This window comes from Rattus norvegicus, chromosome 3 (genome assembly GCF_021556685.1).
Source record: "Rattus norvegicus strain SHRSP/BbbUtx chromosome 3, alternate assembly SHRSP_T2T, whole genome shotgun sequence".
NCBI classification, from domain to species: Eukaryota; Metazoa; Chordata; class Mammalia; order Rodentia; family Muridae; genus Rattus; species Rattus norvegicus.
The window spans coordinates 69,136,830-69,154,998 of record NC_141536.1 but is presented as its reverse complement, the minus strand read 5'-3'; the positions used below and the strand labels follow the sequence as shown (position 1 = coordinate 69,154,998).

General features: G+C 47.8%; 1 protein-coding gene across 18 annotated transcripts in view; it reads right to left on the bottom strand.

Annotated features, from left to right (window-relative positions):
- Positions 1-11,614, bottom strand: part of Slc43a1 (solute carrier family 43 member 1) — a 26,321-nt gene extending 14,707 nt beyond the window's left edge. For 2 of the 18 annotated variants that reach the window (XM_087651792.1, XM_087651799.1), the window contains exons 1-5: positions 11,021-11,281; positions 9,676-9,842; positions 789-963; positions 635-690; positions 430-506 (exon numbers count right to left, since the gene is read on the bottom strand). In XM_087651792.1, coding sequence (XP_087507918.1) covers positions 430-506; positions 635-690; positions 789-963; positions 9,676-9,829 — 462 coding nt within the window. In that variant the 5' untranslated portion in view covers positions 9,830-9,842; positions 11,021-11,281. 18 annotated transcript variants of the gene reach the window in all.
- Between the last annotated feature and the right edge of the window lie 6,555 nt (positions 11,615-18,169).

Below are 18,169 nucleotides of genomic sequence, written 5' to 3'. Positions count from 1 at the left end.
TACTGTAGGCTCGTGCGGGAACTGAGCTCTACTGACAATACAGGCACAGTACACACACAAAGTCTCACCCACGCACAGCTCCACGTCTACTACCCTTAGTTCCTGCCTGCATAGTCTCACACACAAGCACTTGATCTGAGACACTCATCATCCTTTCTAAAGTTCTAAAGTTGTTTTTATTTATGTGCATGAGTGCGCCTGGGGTGCTGTCCCCTCGGAGGTCGGAAGAGGGTGTTAGTCTCTCTGGTGCTCGAGTTATAGGCCGCCGTGAGCTGAAGGCCTTTCGGGCTGACAACTCAATCTGGTCCTCTGGAAGAAGAGCAAATGTTCTGAACCACTGAGCCATCTCCTCAGCCCCTCTCGCTCATTGCTAACCCCACCCACTCCCAGGTGTCTGGACGGCTGCCAGGGCAAAGCAGTAATACTCACAGTAAGTGAGGTAAACGTTAGGCAGATGCCAGCAAACCCATTCAAGGACAGTGCCAGGAATATCAACGGAGACAAAACTGGGAAGAGAAAGAAGGGCAGATGAGGGCATTTGTGGAGCCGTGAGAGTCCACAGGCAGGAACTGGGGTCAACGTCCACCTTCATCGCACCCATTCTAGAGAAGGCACATGAGGGCAGATGGCTTACCTTCAGTGTCCCGGGAGGCCAAGGCCATAAGAGTGCAGGATGCGGCAAAGCAGGCACTGTAAGGACACAGGAAATTGGAGTGTGGTTTTTTTAGCCCCCCCTCCTCTGCGTCACCTTCCTGGCCCTGCATCTCCCCACGGCCCAGCCACCTCACCTGCCTACCAGGCGCAGGGGCCTGGGCCCAAAGCGGTCCATGAGAATCCCCAGAGGCAGTGTGGTAGCGCTCAGCAGGAAGGAGCCAATGGTGAAACCCAGATTGAGCATCTCTTCCTGCTGGTCACAGCTTATCCACTGCTGTTCGTCTTGGGTGGTATTGGTCCTGTTCTCGGCTGAGGAGGGAAAGAGAGGGCTCAGCACATGCAACAGAATCAGGAAGCCTGACCCGGAGGTCCTGCCTTCCAACCCAGGCCTCTGACTTGAACCAACCAGGTGTCCCTGGAAGTAATATGCTCTGTCTGGGCTAGGAAAAGAACTCATGAATGTCAGCCCTGGGAGAATCACATACATTCTCCGTCTGAGGTTTTGACTAGCTCAGTCGAGAAAGTGGGCATCACAGTATACACCAAGTTATAATAGCCACTGGAAGACCCCAAGTCAGCAACTGGTTCTTTAATGTGTGCAGTAAGAATGCACATTAAAAAGTAGAGGAAGTCTTTTCCGTCAATGGCATTCTGATAATAACAGCTCGTATTATTTAGCATTTAACCATGTTCCCCGCACTGCTCTGCACAGACCCCATAAGTCACAAGCCCCCAAGAGTCCACTAATAAAACATCCCATCCCCCACATGAATATGCTGCCATCCAGGGGCTGAGCTCAGCTGTGGACTTGGGAGTTGTAACAAGGTAGAGTAAAGGGGACAGGGGGTGACTTTCTTAATTCTGTGGGCTGAGCCATGAGATGGCTGCCTCCGAACTGTTTCTGGGTAGTGGTGCCAGGGGAAGAGAGGGCATTACCTGGGAGCCAGGCCAAACAGGGTCTTCATTCCCGTCGCCCACCTGACTAGCTATGGAGTCTGGACCCTTCCCCTGTGCCTCAGGCCCCTTGTCCGTTAACAAGGGCAGAGAATGAGCAGCCTCAGCTGGAGACAGTGAGGAGAGCTCTACAGAGTCCTGGCCCAGGGGAAAGGCCTGAGGCACATTCCAGAGCACTTGAAATAGCTGACAGTGAGGTTGAACCCAGACCCACAAGATGGTACCCGAGACTGGAAGCCATGAGAAGGCTCATGATGGGGAACAAATGGGTGCTGATTGAAAGAGTGAGGTGAACTCATGCATGAATTCCCAGCCCTCAGGAGGCTCACACAGGATTGCCTTGAGGTCAGCCTGAGCTACATTATGAGTTCCGGATCAACCTGGGCTATGCATGAGACTCTGTCTTGAGAGAAAGAGACAGAGACAGAGAGACAGACAGAGACCAAGAGTCACTAACTAAAAATGCAAAAGCAATGAGCTCTGTAAAGAGAATGGAAGGATACAATTGTATCTGGAGACTGAAAAAGAGGGTGGTTATTGACCCCTGACTTCAAGTAAACTTGAACTGCTCAAGGACCTAGGGGTAGCATGAGGTAATGAGATCTGTGTGTTAACATAAAAAAGAACATATAGAGCCATCAGATCATAAGAGCAGGCTACCAAGAAAGGAACTGGTTTCCCAGTACCAACTACCTGGGAGGCTAGGGAAAGGGCTAAGGCACCTGGAGGAAGTGGGTAGGGGGTTAGACCACTCAGCCTTTGAGGGTCATGTTAACCCTTACTTAATTATCCTTGTGATCACCATCCATTTCGCCACTGGGTTTGTCCACATGGGTTTATTCTACACTGATTACAGGACATTTGCTGTACGCCAGCATTGTGTTGGAGCAGTGAGTTAAAAAAAGAAGAAGAAACAGAAAGACAAGTCAGGGGGCTGGAGAGATGGCTCCGAAGGTAAAGGCACTGACAGCTCTTTCACAGGTCCTGAGTTCAATTCCCAGGAACCACATGGTGGCTCACAACCATCTGTAATGAGATCTGATGCCCTCTTCCAGTATGTCTAAAGACAGCTACAGTGTACTCATATAAATAAAAAAATAAATATTTAAAAATAAAAAGAAAGGCAAGTCAGACTAAAGGTCACAAACAGGTGACCGCCACCGATTTTCTCCCTGCCCCTGTTGTGCTGGACTGGCAGTAAATTGGGTTGAGTGAGTGTCACTTTAAGTAAAAATCCAGACTTCTGGTTCCTTGAAAATGTGGTCTCTCAGCTGGACATGGTGGTGTGCAACCACAGTCCCAGGTACTCAGGAGGCTGAGGTAAAGGCCCTTGAACGCAGGAGTTCTGGGCCAACCAAACCTGAGCAACATAGAAGAAAGAGGGAGAAAGAGGGGGTCGGGGGAGGGAAAGTCAGGAGAATCTGCTGTTCCTTCTAAAGGTGGCCTGCTCTTTCGCCAGGGCTGTCCTTCTTGTACAGGTTTATGTCAATCTCACATCTCCCAGATGCTGGTTCTCTTAACCCTGCCCTGCTCACCTCCTTTATTATCATCTGCCTGCCCTTAAATGACATTTGAACTTGTGGCCCCTGAAATAGAGACCGCCTCTGCCCTTAAGTCTTTCATAATCAGATGACAAGCTCCCTCCCGAATTCCACTGACTTGCAGCTAACGCCCGCTCTGTGCCAGGCTGTTCAAGCAAAACCTCACTCAATCTTGACAACCACCCTAAAGAGTTAATGTGGCAGTCTTCTGATTACAGATGATGAGGGTCCCCAGAAGTAAGGGCACTCAGCCACCCAGCAGCCTGCAGCGGGCTCCAGTTCAAACCCAGAGGAGTCTCCAACACCAGCAGATTCACCCCACCACCCATCCTAGCTGTCCCACAGGCCGGCTTGAGTACTTCCCCAAGTATATTCTAGGCCAGCGAGTATGTCTGCTCTGCTATGGAACCCAGCCCAGCGGATTGCTAATGGCCCCTCAAAGTCCACTAATACTAAGTTCTTCTGGTTTAAGCAATCAACTTCTTGTGAGTGCAATATGAGCTGGCTCCTGAAGCCTGATCCCTCTGAGTGGCTGGTTAAAGGACCTGCCACCCATGGTAGTCACAGCAGAGTAAGTCGTTGGGATCCAACTGCCCCACAGTCACAGACAAGCGGGGCATGCTGAGAAAGAGAACGTCTTCAGTAAGTGGGAATGTACTCAGCAGCTGGGTTAAGATTCAAGGAAAAGGGGCTGGGGATTTAGCTCAGTGGTAGAGTGCTTACCTAGGAAGCGCAAGGCCCTGGGTTCAGTCCCCAGCTCCGAAAAAAAAGAACCAAAAAAAAAAAAAAAAAAAGATTCAAGGAAAAAGGGTTGCAGAGATGGCTCAGTGGTTAAGAGCGCTCACTGCTCTTCCAGAGGTCCTGAGTTCAATTCTCAGCAACTACATGGTGGCTCACAACCATCTGCAATGGGATCTGATGCCTTTTTCTGGTGTGTCAAGAGACAGCTACAGTGTACTTACATAAAACAAATAAATAAATCTTTAAAAAAAAAGAATCAAGGAAAAGCAGATAGCCAACACTGTACCCAGACCTTGTTTGCTCCTTACTAGCGTGACCTTAGGTGTATTACACATGGCCATACACAGCTACCGTGTACTTATATATAATAAATAAATCTAAAAAAAAAAAGAAAGTGGGTTTGGGTAGTATATGGAATGACTTCTGAGGTTTCAATGATTAGTTATTTGTGCATTAGGAACATGGGAGTATATATGTATTTCTTACAAATATACATAAATAGATACCTGTTTATACAACATCTAACCCAAGGCTGCATCACACTTTAAACTTTTAACTATGGCACTCAGAAATGAAAAAATTACAAAGGTGACTTGTAGATGATCCTGTCTGGAAAACCCTGGAGATTAGATCATGGTTATGCATGCATCTCTAGTCAAATCTTGGCTTCACTAGGTATGCTGCTAACATTCTCTAAAGACTTGCCTCACCTTTGAAATGGGGACAGTGACTTAAAACACCTGGATCCGACAATAGCCTGAGTCCCATACATTCAGAGCAAATTTTAAGTGATTTAAACTATAACAAGTCCTCAACCCATGCTTGCTTCCTCCTGATACTTTCCTGCTGGTGACATGGTGAAAACACCTCAGGTTGAAGTTTTAGCTGGTAATGTCTTGTGTGTGGCCCAAGGGAAGGTAATGTTGCAGCCAAGTCCTGTGTTCCAAGATAAGAAGTTAAAAGAAAGGCTCAATGCTAAATGGATAAAAAGAAGTGGTCTCTGAAGAGTGAGACCCTACCCAGCCAATCCTGCAGCCTGTGAAGGGGAAAGACCGGAGGGATTTGATACCTAAAAAGCATCAAAGAGTCAGTTTATGCAAATGTATTCCAGGAGGGGCGGGGCCAGATTCCAGCTCCACCAGGCAACAGAACTTGGCAGCTTCAGTCTAGTGGTTAAAGGAGGAGAATTGTAAAGAGACCTTGGAATCTTCCTCTTCCGTTAAGGAAAGCCACTGAGAGCAGGCGTGTGGCAAAAGTTTCTCCATGAAGGCTCAGAAAGACCATTTCATGAGACTCTCAAAGTGAAGCCTCGGGCCCTAAGATGATGGATAAGCCACAGGATGTCTGCCAAGGAGAGCCACTAACAGGCTGTGGAACAAGCCCAAGAGGTGTGTTGTGCAGTCAACAAAGTTGGAAGGAGTGGGAGATCTGAAGAGCCTTTGATAACCAACATGAAGTGACAAGATTCGGAGTTTGCCCTGCTCTGCTTCTTGCTTTGATCTAGCATTTCCTCGGTATGCTTCCTACCCATGTTTTGGAATGGGAATGTATATTCTGTGCCGCCGCATGTTTAATTATGAGATTTGTTTTTTGATTTTTACTGGGGTTACAATTAAGAGATTGCCAAGTCTCACAAGAGACTTTTTTTTTTTTTATTTAAAGCGTTGAGACTGTTATTGACTATGGGGACTTCTGAAATTGGACTGAATGTATTTAGTATTATGATGTGGTTATAAGCCTGTGGGGGCCAGGGGATGAAATGTGGTGGTTTGAATGAGAATGGTATTTGGATGCTGGACTCCAAGTTGACAGAACTACTTAGGAAGGATTACGAGGTAGGTCACTGAGGGTGGGCCTTGAGGTTACAAAAGCCCATGGAAGACCCAGTCTATCTCTCTCTGCCTCTTGATTGTGGATCAGATGTAAACTCTCAGCTGCTGCTCCAGTGCCGTAACTGCCTGCCTGCCACCATGCTCCCTGTCATAACGGTCATGGAGTCACCCTCTTCAACTATAAGCAAGTCCCCAATTAAATGCTCTCTTTTATACGCTGCCTGGGTTATGGTGTTTCTTCACACCAAAAGCAGTATCTAAGACAGCCGGACTGCTCTAGATCAGTCCTCAGCACTTAGTGGTTGGGACACTAGGGCCTCTTCTCCTGAGGCTTAGTAACAAAGGTCACTTTGTGCCCTCCTCACAGAGGAGGGTGTGGTATGGAGCCCACAGCCTCACACTTGTTAAGCAGACACTGTGAGCCTCCCGCAGCAGTCCTTGCTCTGCTTACCAACTGGGTGACCATAGGCGCATTGCATCTCCTAGTTTCAGTTTTCTGCCCCCCAAAATGGGGTTCTAATAATACTGACATCACCGATTTACAAGGAGATCAGAAGACCTAACAAATAGTAAATATGTAGCAACTTTTAGCATTCTTTTGTTATTTTGTAAGTGTGTTACAAACTGAAAAGGCCCTGATTAAATTTTGAGTAACAGTCCCCCATTAGCTCTTACCTAGGTGTGTAGATGGTGGGGAGACCCTGAAAACAGACGGTATGACCAAAGAACCCCAAAGCCTATACTAATGTCAACCTCAGTAATGAGCCTCACGTTCACTGAGTGCTTCAACTGCTTGTTAAACAACATCGTTTGCGATTTGCATCGTTCTGTGACAGAAAAATAACAATTATCCATTAAAGGAAATCACAACCATTCAGAATGCAGAGGACAAGTACCCCCGTGTGGTGCCCAGCCCCAGCCGCTACATCTTCCGTACAACTCCCGCACCTAAGGCAGAAGGCATAATGGAAGAGGGGACAGAAAGATTGTAAGAGCCAGAGGGAGAACAAGTGTGCTCTGAGACTGCATCTCCTAGAAACATGACGGAAGCCTCAAGATGAATGAGGTACCAGGAAGTGGAAAGGGCTGTCTGTGATCAGATAGCATGAGCAAGACAGCAGAGAAAGCATCACCTCATCCAGCAGCCTGCAGGGCAGGGAGAGATGCTGTGCACTTCTGTCCTCTCCATAAGTGCACAAATATGTTCTGGGGAAAGGACAAGAGTTCACTTACTTTACCACTAGCAGTCACAAACAGCCAGACTCAACCACACACCCACTTTCAAGTAACTCAAAACATCAGGTCAGTCCCTCATGAGATCAAGGATCAAAACTTAAAAGCCCAAACCACAAAACTAAGAAAACACAGGTGCAAATTTTTGCCACCTTAAATTTAGCCAACAGTTTCTTAAACTCGATGGTGTAGCAGAATAAAAATAGGCAAATAGGATTTTATCAACATTAAAAAAAAAAAGGGTACTCGGCAGAGAAAAAGAAAGAAAACTATATAAAGGACTTAGATCCAGTGAAGAACCCTTACACTTCAATAATGAAAAAGAAAGGCCCAGGCCTATGGCTCACTGGTAGACTTCACATTTGCTTAACAGGGTAAGGCCCAGGGTTCAATCTCTAAATAAATAAACAAGCAAATAACACAGCTTAAAAGTAGAAGAAGTAGCTGACTAGATGTTATTCCAGAGAATACGCCAATAAAAACACATGGAAAAACATTCAACCTCAATAGCCATTAGGGAAATGCAAATTAGAAAGACAATCAACAACCAATGCTGGGGTTGGGGAGAAACTGGGATCTCTCACGCACTGCTGGGGAGAATTTAAAATGTGGTGGTCATCTTGGAAAAAAAAAAGTTACCTTCATGACCTAGCAAATCCAGTCCAAAAGAAATACATAAACATGGAGTATTATCCCTAAAAACCCAGATGCCCATTAACTAATGAAGAAAATGCAGTCAGTCCACATGATGGAGAATTACCCTGCTATAAAAAAATAAAAAATAAGGCATATATGTGGAACAAGGATGAACCTAAAAAAAGCATTATGCTAAGTGAAAGAAATCAGCCACAAAAGACAAAATTCCATTTATAGAAAAACATTCCAAATAGGTATAGCTGGTATTTGTCATAGCCAGCCTCTGACAGAAAGCAGATAGGGGTTGCCTAGAGAGAGAAGTGGGGTGCGGGGGGGAGCTGGTACTGCTAATGGTACAGCGTTGCTGGTGGGGATAAAGTATATGCTCTAAAATTTGTGGGGATGTCTATGCAATACTGAATATTCTAGAATCTATTGTGTTGTGTTTTAAATGAGGGATTTATACATATCACAGGCCCTAAAAAGTTTTGGGGGTGTTAGAAATGTTGTAAATATTAGCTGCTGTGATAATTACTGGGGTGTATGTATTCTTCAAAGTCAAACATCACCAAACAATACAAGGTAAATCAATTTCCAGTAAAGAACTCTTAATGAAACCCTGGTACCTTCAGGTGCAGAAGGCAGGGAGAAGCCACGGGATGGGTTATAGCAGACATCAAGTCCAGTAGACAACAAAGAGATGGTTCTCTCTAGTCTCCAGAGAAAGCTCGGAGGGATTTGAGTCTCCTGTGGGCAGGGGTCCCTAAGGACCCACTTGGTCCTCTCAACCATCCTGAGATGCATGCCTGTCATCCCATCTCAGACCTCTTCCTCAAGGAATCCACCTTCCTAGGCCCCATGCTAACTCCATCGTCTCTAGGGCCAGCCCTCTGTAACTGGGGCCAGGCCCCTGGGCAGAGTGCCACAGTTGGGTGCAACCCACTGCTTCCTTAGAGATAACTTCGGCAGGGGTGTGGCGGCCCCATGGTATAGCTGGAGCTGCAAGTAAGAATAGATATCAAGACCTCCTCACCTCCACCCTCAAGGAAATGGTTTTCCATCCCACCACACTCACAGTCTAAGCTATGAGGCGCCAGGAGAAGCCAGGACCTTTACATGTGTGTTGAGTCACAACCATCCCAGGCACAGATATTACTATTGTTCCAAGGTAGGGGAAACTCAATTTGTAAGGAACTCGCTGGTTAAATGAGATAGAAGCCAGAATTCAAATCTCTGCTGGCCTTCCTTCCAAAAGAACATGGATGTGGGGAAAAGCGACAGGAGACACACCAAACTGCACACCGATCAGCTCCTTCACCGATCACAGCACTCTCCTTTCCAGAAAAGAAAAATATCCACCAAGTCCCAGCCACCAAGTGAGGAAGAGCTCCCTCCCCGATGGACAAACGCAGACAGACAGCCTTTGGCTGCACTTCCTGTTCTCAAGGAGTTTAGGATTCCCACTCCAGGTTGGGATCCATTTACACAAGACCAAGGTGATTGATGTGGAAAGCAAGCGCTCCACAAATATCCATTCTAGAGGAAATAAGGCTGTTAACTTTGTACAAAAGGGTGATTTGTAGAACTGGGAACCCCAAGGTCTCCAAAAGGCCAAGAATATAGGTCCTTCCCATTCATAATCCGGTTTGTGTGGTTCTGCTTGATCCCATTAAGAACTCCTTGTGCCTTGTGTATTGGTGATGTAGCTCAATGCTTTCTAGCACACAAAAAAGACCCGTTTAACTTGAGAATTCCTTATCCAGGTATGTGCAGAACTTCTAAGAGTTTACAGACTACTCTAAACTGAAGGTTGTCACAGGCAACCAGTCTCAGGATATGGATGCCTAGTAGGACATTCAGTGACCACTGAATCAGAATCCTGACAGAGTGGCACGTAAAGTTTGAAGAGATCATGACGTGTGGTTGTCAAATTCCTGGCTGCCCAATGTTCCAGTGTTGGGCAGCCCTGCTTGGTCGCTTTGTCTCTGTCTGACCACCTGTCCTTGTTTTCCAACTTCCTACCTCCTCCTTCTACCGGTCCCTCGCGGTCTTCACCTCCCACCCCAAACCCTTCTCGGATATACCTGGGCATAGACTGGAATAGAAGCCTTCCTTCTTGAGCATGATCAGCAGGGAGGCCCAGCCCAGGAGCACCGCGGAGAAGAAGAGGTTCTCCACCACAGCGGTGCAAGCCATCCACCAGCGCCTGCGGTACGCCTGCTTCAGCGTGGGGGCCATGGTGGCCGAGACTCTGCAGAGAAACAGAGCGCTCAGAGAAGGGCTTCCTAGAGGCCCTTGGGAAGGGTACTCCATCATGGGGGCTCCTGAGACCCCTGGAGCCAACGAGATGGAGCCTCATGGAGGCCCCATAGAGCCCTGTGTTGCGGAGCTGGCTCCGCGCGCTCTGGCAGTGCCAGGAGCGAACGCGCCACTGGCCCGCAGGGCGCTATCAGGAACCAGAAAGATCTGGTCTGAAGAAGCCACTTCCTGGCGCGCTGCCGGGCTTGCCTACCCGGGCCAGGGCGCCCCGATCCCGCTCCAGGAGACAAACTCCCGAGTTCCCAAAGTCTCTCAAAGTCACCCAGGGTCAGACCGTGCTCAGTAGCCACCGCTGGCCCACAGCTAGCCAACTGGCGCCAGATCGTTTTCTCAGAAGCGAGCAGGAGGCGGAAAGGGAAGTCTGGGGCTACCTCGAGACCCTCTATTCTAGTTACGCCTTTCATTCTACTCCTCCTCTCCGGAGCCCGGGTAGAAAACCTCCTCCCGCCTGCCACAGCCGGCGGCGCTCATGTCCCTACTGTCTCTTGGGCCAATCCCACGGCTGCCACGTGGAGGGAGACCCCGGGCGGGCCCCGTGGCGCCCCCGCGCGCCCCTCACTCCACCGCGCGCTCGGGAACGCCCCAGCCCCTTCGTCCCAGGGAAGGGGCTCGGGCTCCGGCAGGAAGTCCGGTGCCTGCAGACTTTATAAGGACATACTTTATAAGGAGGCGGATGGGGTGGCCGGCGGGCGGGTGTGTTTACCAGAGGGAACGAAGAAACCCGAGCCCGTCAGGGCCGCGGTAGCCACGGTCAACAAGGGAGGCGATCTGACGCGGGGACCCGGAGCAAGACCCGGGCGAGCTGAGAGGGAATGATCAGGGGAAGAGCAAGCAAGAAAGACGAAGAGGAACAGACCCTACCCCCTTCTCTAGAGGGTGGCCCAGCCCCTCATCTATGAAACGGGGCTTTCGAATCAGGGATCCCCGAGGACCCTTCCCATAGTGACAACCGTGGCTCTAAACGGAGTGGAAGAGAAGGGGAGAATGGAGGGGTCGGACAGAGGGAACAATGTGCCCAGAGACTCGGGTAACGGACACTTCGCAGGGATCTGCAAGTGTGGCTGGGTGACTGAGCTGCGGTAGCTGCTCACCTGTCCCCGACAAACTTGCCTCCCACAGCTGTTGACACCCGGGGTAACACAGTGTCTCCGCGGCGCTTCCACACTCCGGATCTCCGGAGACCCAGGATCCCAATTCCAAACCGCATCCACGCGGGGGTCTTCCCTGCGTGCCAGACCCAGCGGTCCTCAGAGCTTCAGCTCCACAAGCTCGCCGGTCTCACCTCGTCTGCGCCCTGGAAAGAAGCGGTGGATCTGGGAACCTTCGGGGCGCCACAGATCAGTGAAGCGGGGAAGCCAGGGCATGGACTACGAGATCTGCCCAGTTGATAGCTGTATTTACAGGCGTTGGGAGCAGCGCCCCAAGGTGGGGGCGGGGGTTCCCGTCCCTTCCCCACCCCTTAGGTCGAGTTTCATGCACACGTGACTCGCCTGTTGGTCCCCAGATACTCTTCTTACCCGTTACTCCCGAGGAGCCTAAATTTCCACTCTCGACCCCCATCTTCTCTGTTGATCCCCTGACTAACGTTTGACAGCATTCTCTGCATCTTTGTTCAAAACAACCAAAGATTTGGCTGGAGTCAGACTGGATGCTGGAAAGGCTTGGGTGAGGTCTTGAACTGTGAAGTCGAAAAGGATTGTTTCCGAGAGTCAGAACTCTTTTGGAGTTTATATGCTCCAAATAAGAGTCTGCGGTTTGAAAGCCTGCCTAGCCTGAGTTACTTACCTTGGGCAACTTAACCTCTCAAAGATTGTTTCCATCTCTATAGAGTAGGATAGCAATAATAGAATTTGCCTGCCTGTCCAAAGGAGATAGAATTAGGATGCAGTTGTAATGCTGGGTACATTGCAGTGGCGAGCATAATAAATGTTTATTGTTGCGGCTGTTGTCATTTCGCAAGACTCCATAATCAGGTGCTTCCTGTCGCTAAGGTGATTGATCTTTTGGTAAAAGATCTTTTGGTAAATCTGTAAAACAGGGAAGGTATTTGGACAATGGCACAGATTAAAGAAGTAATTATACTGAAGAAAAATACGGATATGGGTTAATTCAGTTCATTAAGAGTGAAAAAAAAAAGTGGCCAGAGGTGGTGATGCATATATTTCATCCCAGCACTCAGGAGGGAGAGGCAGGCAGATCTCTGGGAGTTTGAGGCTAGCCTGGTCTCAAGACAGCTGAGGGTTGTTACAGAGAAAACTCGAGGGGGAGAGAGGTCCAGGGAGGCTGTAAGGCTGACAAAATGCTTGCTTAGCATGTCTGAGCCTGAAGGTTTGATCTGAAGCACAGCACAAACCAGGGCACAAACCACTATGGTGCATGTCTATAAGCCCAGCACAGGAGAGATAGAGGCAAAGGGATCAGAAGTTCAAGGTCATGCAAGAGGCCAGCCTGGGCTACATGAAACCCTGTCTCAAAAAAAAAAAGTTTAGAGTGCTGCAAGTGGTATTTCACAGAGCTCTGAAGTAGTCTGAGACAGTGCAGAGAGTTCCACAAACGTAGTCAGTAAGGAGCTCCTGAAGCCCTGAGCTGCTGAGCCGCCACACCAAAAAAGGAACGAACATTGCCAAGTGACTATGATATGATGGGCACTTTCCAAAACAAAAGTTATTAACTATGCAGTTCATCACAGGGTGCTCCAAACCTCACAAGTTTTCACACAGAGAGCAAACAAGGTTTTCAGCTAGACCACAGAGACTGGAGGCAGGCCTGTCTGGCTTGGAAGTTTTCTGGTGTTTTCGTTCCTGTGAGCCAGGTGAAGGGACAGCAAAGCAAAAGCTTGGCAGGAGAAAGGCACGGGAAGTTCTCTGGCAAAAGCACATGTCAGCCTTTGGTGGCTTTACTTCTTAAAATGCCTCTCCGGCTGCAGGATAGGGAGTGCGGCTGAGCAATAGAACTCTGCCATACGTGTGTGTTCTAATCCAGAAAGACAATGTGTGCGTGCGTGCGAACACACACACACACACACACACACACACACACGCACACACAGTATATGTATATATGTGTGTATGTATGTATGTCTGTATGTATGTATGTATATGCTTCTACACCCTTCACCCTTGACCTCAGGGTTAAATTCCTTAGCTTAGTACAAGGGGCCCCACAGGAAAGGTTTAATTCAACAGCATCAGGGCCTCTTGACGACCACATTGAAATACTAATTCATTATCTAGGAAAACGCTTCTTGGACATAAGCACAGACCTTCAGACTGAAGTTTCAGTGCAGTTGTGAGTCCACCCATAAGACTTTAGTGTCCATGAAATCCTGTGTCTGGAAGTCTTGCTGCTTCTCTTTCCATCTGATGTTCCCGTCTTCCTTTTAGGGACTCTCTGTGAAGTCAGGAGCCTTTGTTCTGTTCACTGCTTGCATACTCAGAGCACCTAAGAGCAGATGTGCAGCGAGAGAGCCCGGCCAGCTGGCTTCACACCTTCCCAGTTCTGCACCTGTTCTTCCTTCTTGTAGGAGTGGCAGATTCACTTCTTCATTTCCAATTCACGCATCCTTACAGCTCTGCTCAAGTTTCACCTTTGTTTGGAAGCTGCCCACCCAATCCCCATAGACTGTGCTGATCACCCAGGAAGCCCCCTGATCTGAAATGATGACTTTCTTTCCTTCTTCCCTTTCCCCACTTCTTGGCCTGTAAGCCTGTTGGGTGCAAAACCAATCAGACTGTAGGTAATTTGCATGGCTGCTGCCTATGGCAGACCCGGCATACAGTAAACGTTTATAGAATAAAGAGAAGGGAATAGCAGGAAATAAAGCTGGGAAGTCTAGGATGACCTTGAAATGACCTCCACGAAGCTAAATATGTATAGTTAAAAACAACCCCAAAACTGAGATTTTTTTCGTTTTCTTCTTTTGGTTTTGTTTGAAGGGTACAGTCATGGTTCACTTTTAATGAAAAGAGGGTATATTGGGAAGGAAGGCTTAAGTAGATAGGAAGCCTTTATAATAGCTCAGAAGGCCAGGTATCTCTCTGTGTCTCTGTGTCTCTATGTCTCTCTCTGCCTCTCTCTCTCTCTGTCCGTCTGTCTGTCTCTCTCTCTCTGTGTCTCTGTGTCTCTATGTCTCTCTCTGCCTCTCTCTCTGTGTCCGTCAGTCTGTCTGTCTGTCTGTCTGTCTGTCTGTCTCTCTCTCTCTCTCTCTCTCTCTCTGTCACACACACACACACACACACACACACACACACACACACCTATACTCCCAGCACAGCAGGTACATGTGCAAGGCTAGTTCTAGGCCAGGGCTACAGAGCAATACTAAGATCAGAAAACAGGGGTTGGAGTGGTGGTGGAGAGAGAGAGCTCAACCATTACAAGCAGTTGTTGCTCTTGCAGAGGACCTGGATTGAGGTCCCATCCACCCACATGGTGACTCACAACTGTCTGTGATGCCAGTTTCACAGAACTCACTGCCCCCTTCTGGCGTCCACAGACTCTGCAGGCATATGGTACACTTCATGCCTGCCGGCAAAACACTCAACACACATACAATAAAAATTAATAAATCTTAAAGATTTTATTCCAGGAGAGCACCTGATGTTTGGGGAAGCTGAACAAGGGCCAAGGTGAGAATGTAACTGGGGAACGTACTTGGGGAGAGACCTTGCATCTAGTCGGGAGCTCAGGAAATGGTCTTTAAGGGCAATGTGTAAGTTGATATCTGCAGATAGCTTTAGGGAAAGACTCAGTGGGATTTATCAGTCCCCAAGGGAAGGAAGCCTCGTATGAAGAATTCAATTCCAAAAGCTGCAGAGATGCATATGAAGGAAGGGGCTTGTAGCATAGGTCGTTGTTGACAGCTGCCCTTCCAGGCGTTGCACCTTCTGAGCTGTGAGGTTGCTCAGCAGTTTAGCGTGGCCATTCTCTTTCCTCTCTTGCTCCCATTGTCAACAGCAGCAGCACCTCTTCTCCGGGCTTAGGTGACAAAAGTAGAAACACCCCAGCTTCTGCTCCCTGCCTCCGTCTTTCCATGTACCCTGTAGTTACCCTGTAGCTCCTGCCTTCTCTCCATACACTGGCTTTCCTGAGCCCTGCTGCTCACTGAGCCCAGAATAGACCCTTGCAACCTGGCCTTCCCAATTCCGCCCCACTTGACCACACATATAACCAGCATAATCTACTGGAAACAAAAGTTTTATCTGGCCGCTGCCCTTGAAATGTCTTCCATGTCCTTTTGTAAGTGGAGGTAGGTGATTTCCATAAGTGCCCAATTCTTTCCAATAGCTTTCCAGACTCCATCTGTAGATAAATCCCTTTGTTGTGTGGTCTATATAACACTTGAGTTTTAATGTTTTTAACTCATCAAGGTGTTCCTGTTTCCTCTGATGGACTGTGTGCCTCTCAGGGCAGGTATGGATGTGCCTTCCCTCAAGTCACCCACCCTCCTGAGCCCCTGTCTGGTAAATCCTAGTCACCTTTGAATCTCACTCGTTTATCATTTTGGAGAATGTAACCTTCTCTAAATACCCAGACTATGAACACAGTCCTTTTCATAGCCCCACTGCTCTCCGAACATCTTTTGTAACACGTGTTGAAAGGTCTCTGGTTTAGGGTTATTGGAACACATTGAGGACAGATTGTCCTTCTGATAAGAGACAGATTAGGAGAAAAATTAATGCCATGGAAAGTGGTGTGTGTGGGGGTTATGACAAGATCACAGAGCCCAACACTAGACAGACAGCATAGAAGGGGCCAAGTGAGGGGGTCCTTTCTTATAGGTGTCAAAGGAAGAGGCACCATAATTGATGAGGGGCCAGAGCATAAGCCTGCCTCTGACAACCAGGGATGGGGAGTAGGAAGACTTGCTGTACGAGGAAGAAAGGAAGGAATCTTGTTGGTGTGGAACTTAGAGAACATGGGGGAAAGGGGAGAGGAACACATTTGCTTATGATGTACCCATTACCTTGTGGGGGTGTGCCAGTGGTAGCCTTCTGATATCTTGGGAGTCTAGTAGCCTGGTTTTTTTTTTTTGTTTGTTTGTTTTTGTTTTTTTACATTTTTTTTTATTAACTTGAGTATTTCTTATATACATTTCGAGTGTTATTCCCTTTCCCGGTATCCGGGCAAACATCCCCCTCCCCCCTCCCCTTCCTTATGGGTGTTCCCCTCCCAACCCTCCCCCCATTGCCGCCCTCCCCCCCCCAGTCTAGTTCACTGGGGGTTCAGTCTTAGCAGGACCCAGTAGTAGCCTGGTTTTATCCTTGAAGAAGTAATACTAAGGGTACCAGAGACAGAGAGATGGCTCAATGGGTAGTGCTTGCTGCCAAGCCTTTGTTCAATCCCTGGAACCCACATAGCAGGTGAAAACTGACACTTCCAAGTCTTTCTGACTGACATATGTGCACATATGTACTCACAAAAAATGTTTTTTCTTTTCTTTTTTTTCGGAGCTGGGGACCGAATCCAGGGCCTTGAGCTTGCTAGGCAAGCACTCTACCACTGAGCTAAATCCCCAACCCCCACAAAAAAATTTTTAAGGTATCTGCTATTCTTCTGTAATTCAGGCACCTTGGGATAATTTTTGGGTAGGGGGCTTATTATTTTCTTTACAACAGCTATGGAAAGCAACTAATATATGTGGGTTAGTGAGCTCCTAGCCCAAAGCCTAACATTTTTCACAACTATAAAAACCATCTTGTTTTAGTATTCTTCCCACCAACTAGCGTTTAAAACCTCTTTCCACTGTGTCCTATGACCTAAGACAACGTTCATCACAAGACTCCTCTCAGCTCAGCATACAAGAGCTCTTACACAATTCTATAGGTGTGTATTAAGAAAACAACCCTTAGATTTTGTCAGATTTTTAACAGGGTTTGAGACCTGAAAGAGGATGTGAATCTTTTCCTAGATTCTGAAGGGGCTGTCTACCCTTCAGAAAAGCATCCCCCACTAGAATATAATCTCTTTTTTTTTTTTTTTTTTTTTTTTTCAGGGCTGGGGATCGAACCCAGGACCTTGCGCTTCCTAGGCAAGCGCTCTACCACTGAGCCAAATCCCCAACCCCAGAATATAATCTCTTAAAAGGCAAGCGTCTTATTCTGTTTTGCTCATGATGTATGCCAAGGACCTAGAATGGTACCCAACACATTCTAGCATAGGTGTGAAGTGAATAGCAGTCTCAGACAACTGCTTCGGGAACACAGACAACATGTGCCCAAGCTGTCTGTAGCTGAGTTTCCCCAAAACACAATGCTTTATCTCAGCTTCTCCAGGTTGGGAGAAAAGGTGTGACTTGGCTGGGTCCTGACCTTCAATATCTCTCACAGGCTTGCCAAACGTGGATCAGGGACACTGTCATCTGAAAGCTAAGCAGGGGAAGGATCTGCTTCCAAGCTCACACCCATAGTGGGACATTTACCATGTGAGTGTTGCTTACCACAGGAGCCTCTTCTCAGGTCAGGTTAGAACATGGGAGCTGGCTTCATCAGTTAGCAAGGAAGGGAGGAAGAGTGTGTGTGCAGTCTCTCATAACTATATCCTAACACCTTGGCTATGATCTTCTTATTAAAAGTATCTTTGTCAAGTGCACATTGCATATGGGGAGGGGATCCACGTCAGAGCATAAATACTGGGCAGTATCACCTGAGGCCAGGGGAATCTTAGAATCTGCCTACCACAGAATACACTAACAGCAGAAGGCAGAGATCGTACTGGGTCCAGCCAGTGAGGGGGAAGCAGAAACTAGTGGTAAGTGATTTGATGAACTTTTCCCCATCTTCCAACAGGCTGTTATCAACCTGTAGTGCAGATTTACAGATCTTCTAACTTCTTAAGCGTATTCAAAGCCTAGATTTTTGTGAGATGCTTCCTGATTTTTAAAACTGGGATAATCAAGTAGAACAAGAACTGGCTTTACACTTCCTTTCAGTGACAGAAAGGACGTGATTCAGTCTTAGTTCTCAGACCTTTGGTATAGGTCTACCATTTCTCCAACCCTCCACTCCATCCCAGTGGTTTACAGGCAGCAAGAACCTAGACAACTCATTCTGTCCACATCCCACAGAAAACAGTGTGAAAATGCAAAGTTGCTGCAATATAATTTCCTTAGAAATTCCCCGTCAGCCAAAGAGCAGCAGCTAAAGCAGCGTTGGGTCTGTGACTCAGAATTCCAGCTCTGTCCTGGACAAGTATCTAACTCTTCAAGCCTCAGTCTCCTCGTCCATAAAACACAACAGTTGTACCTACCTGAGCTGTCCC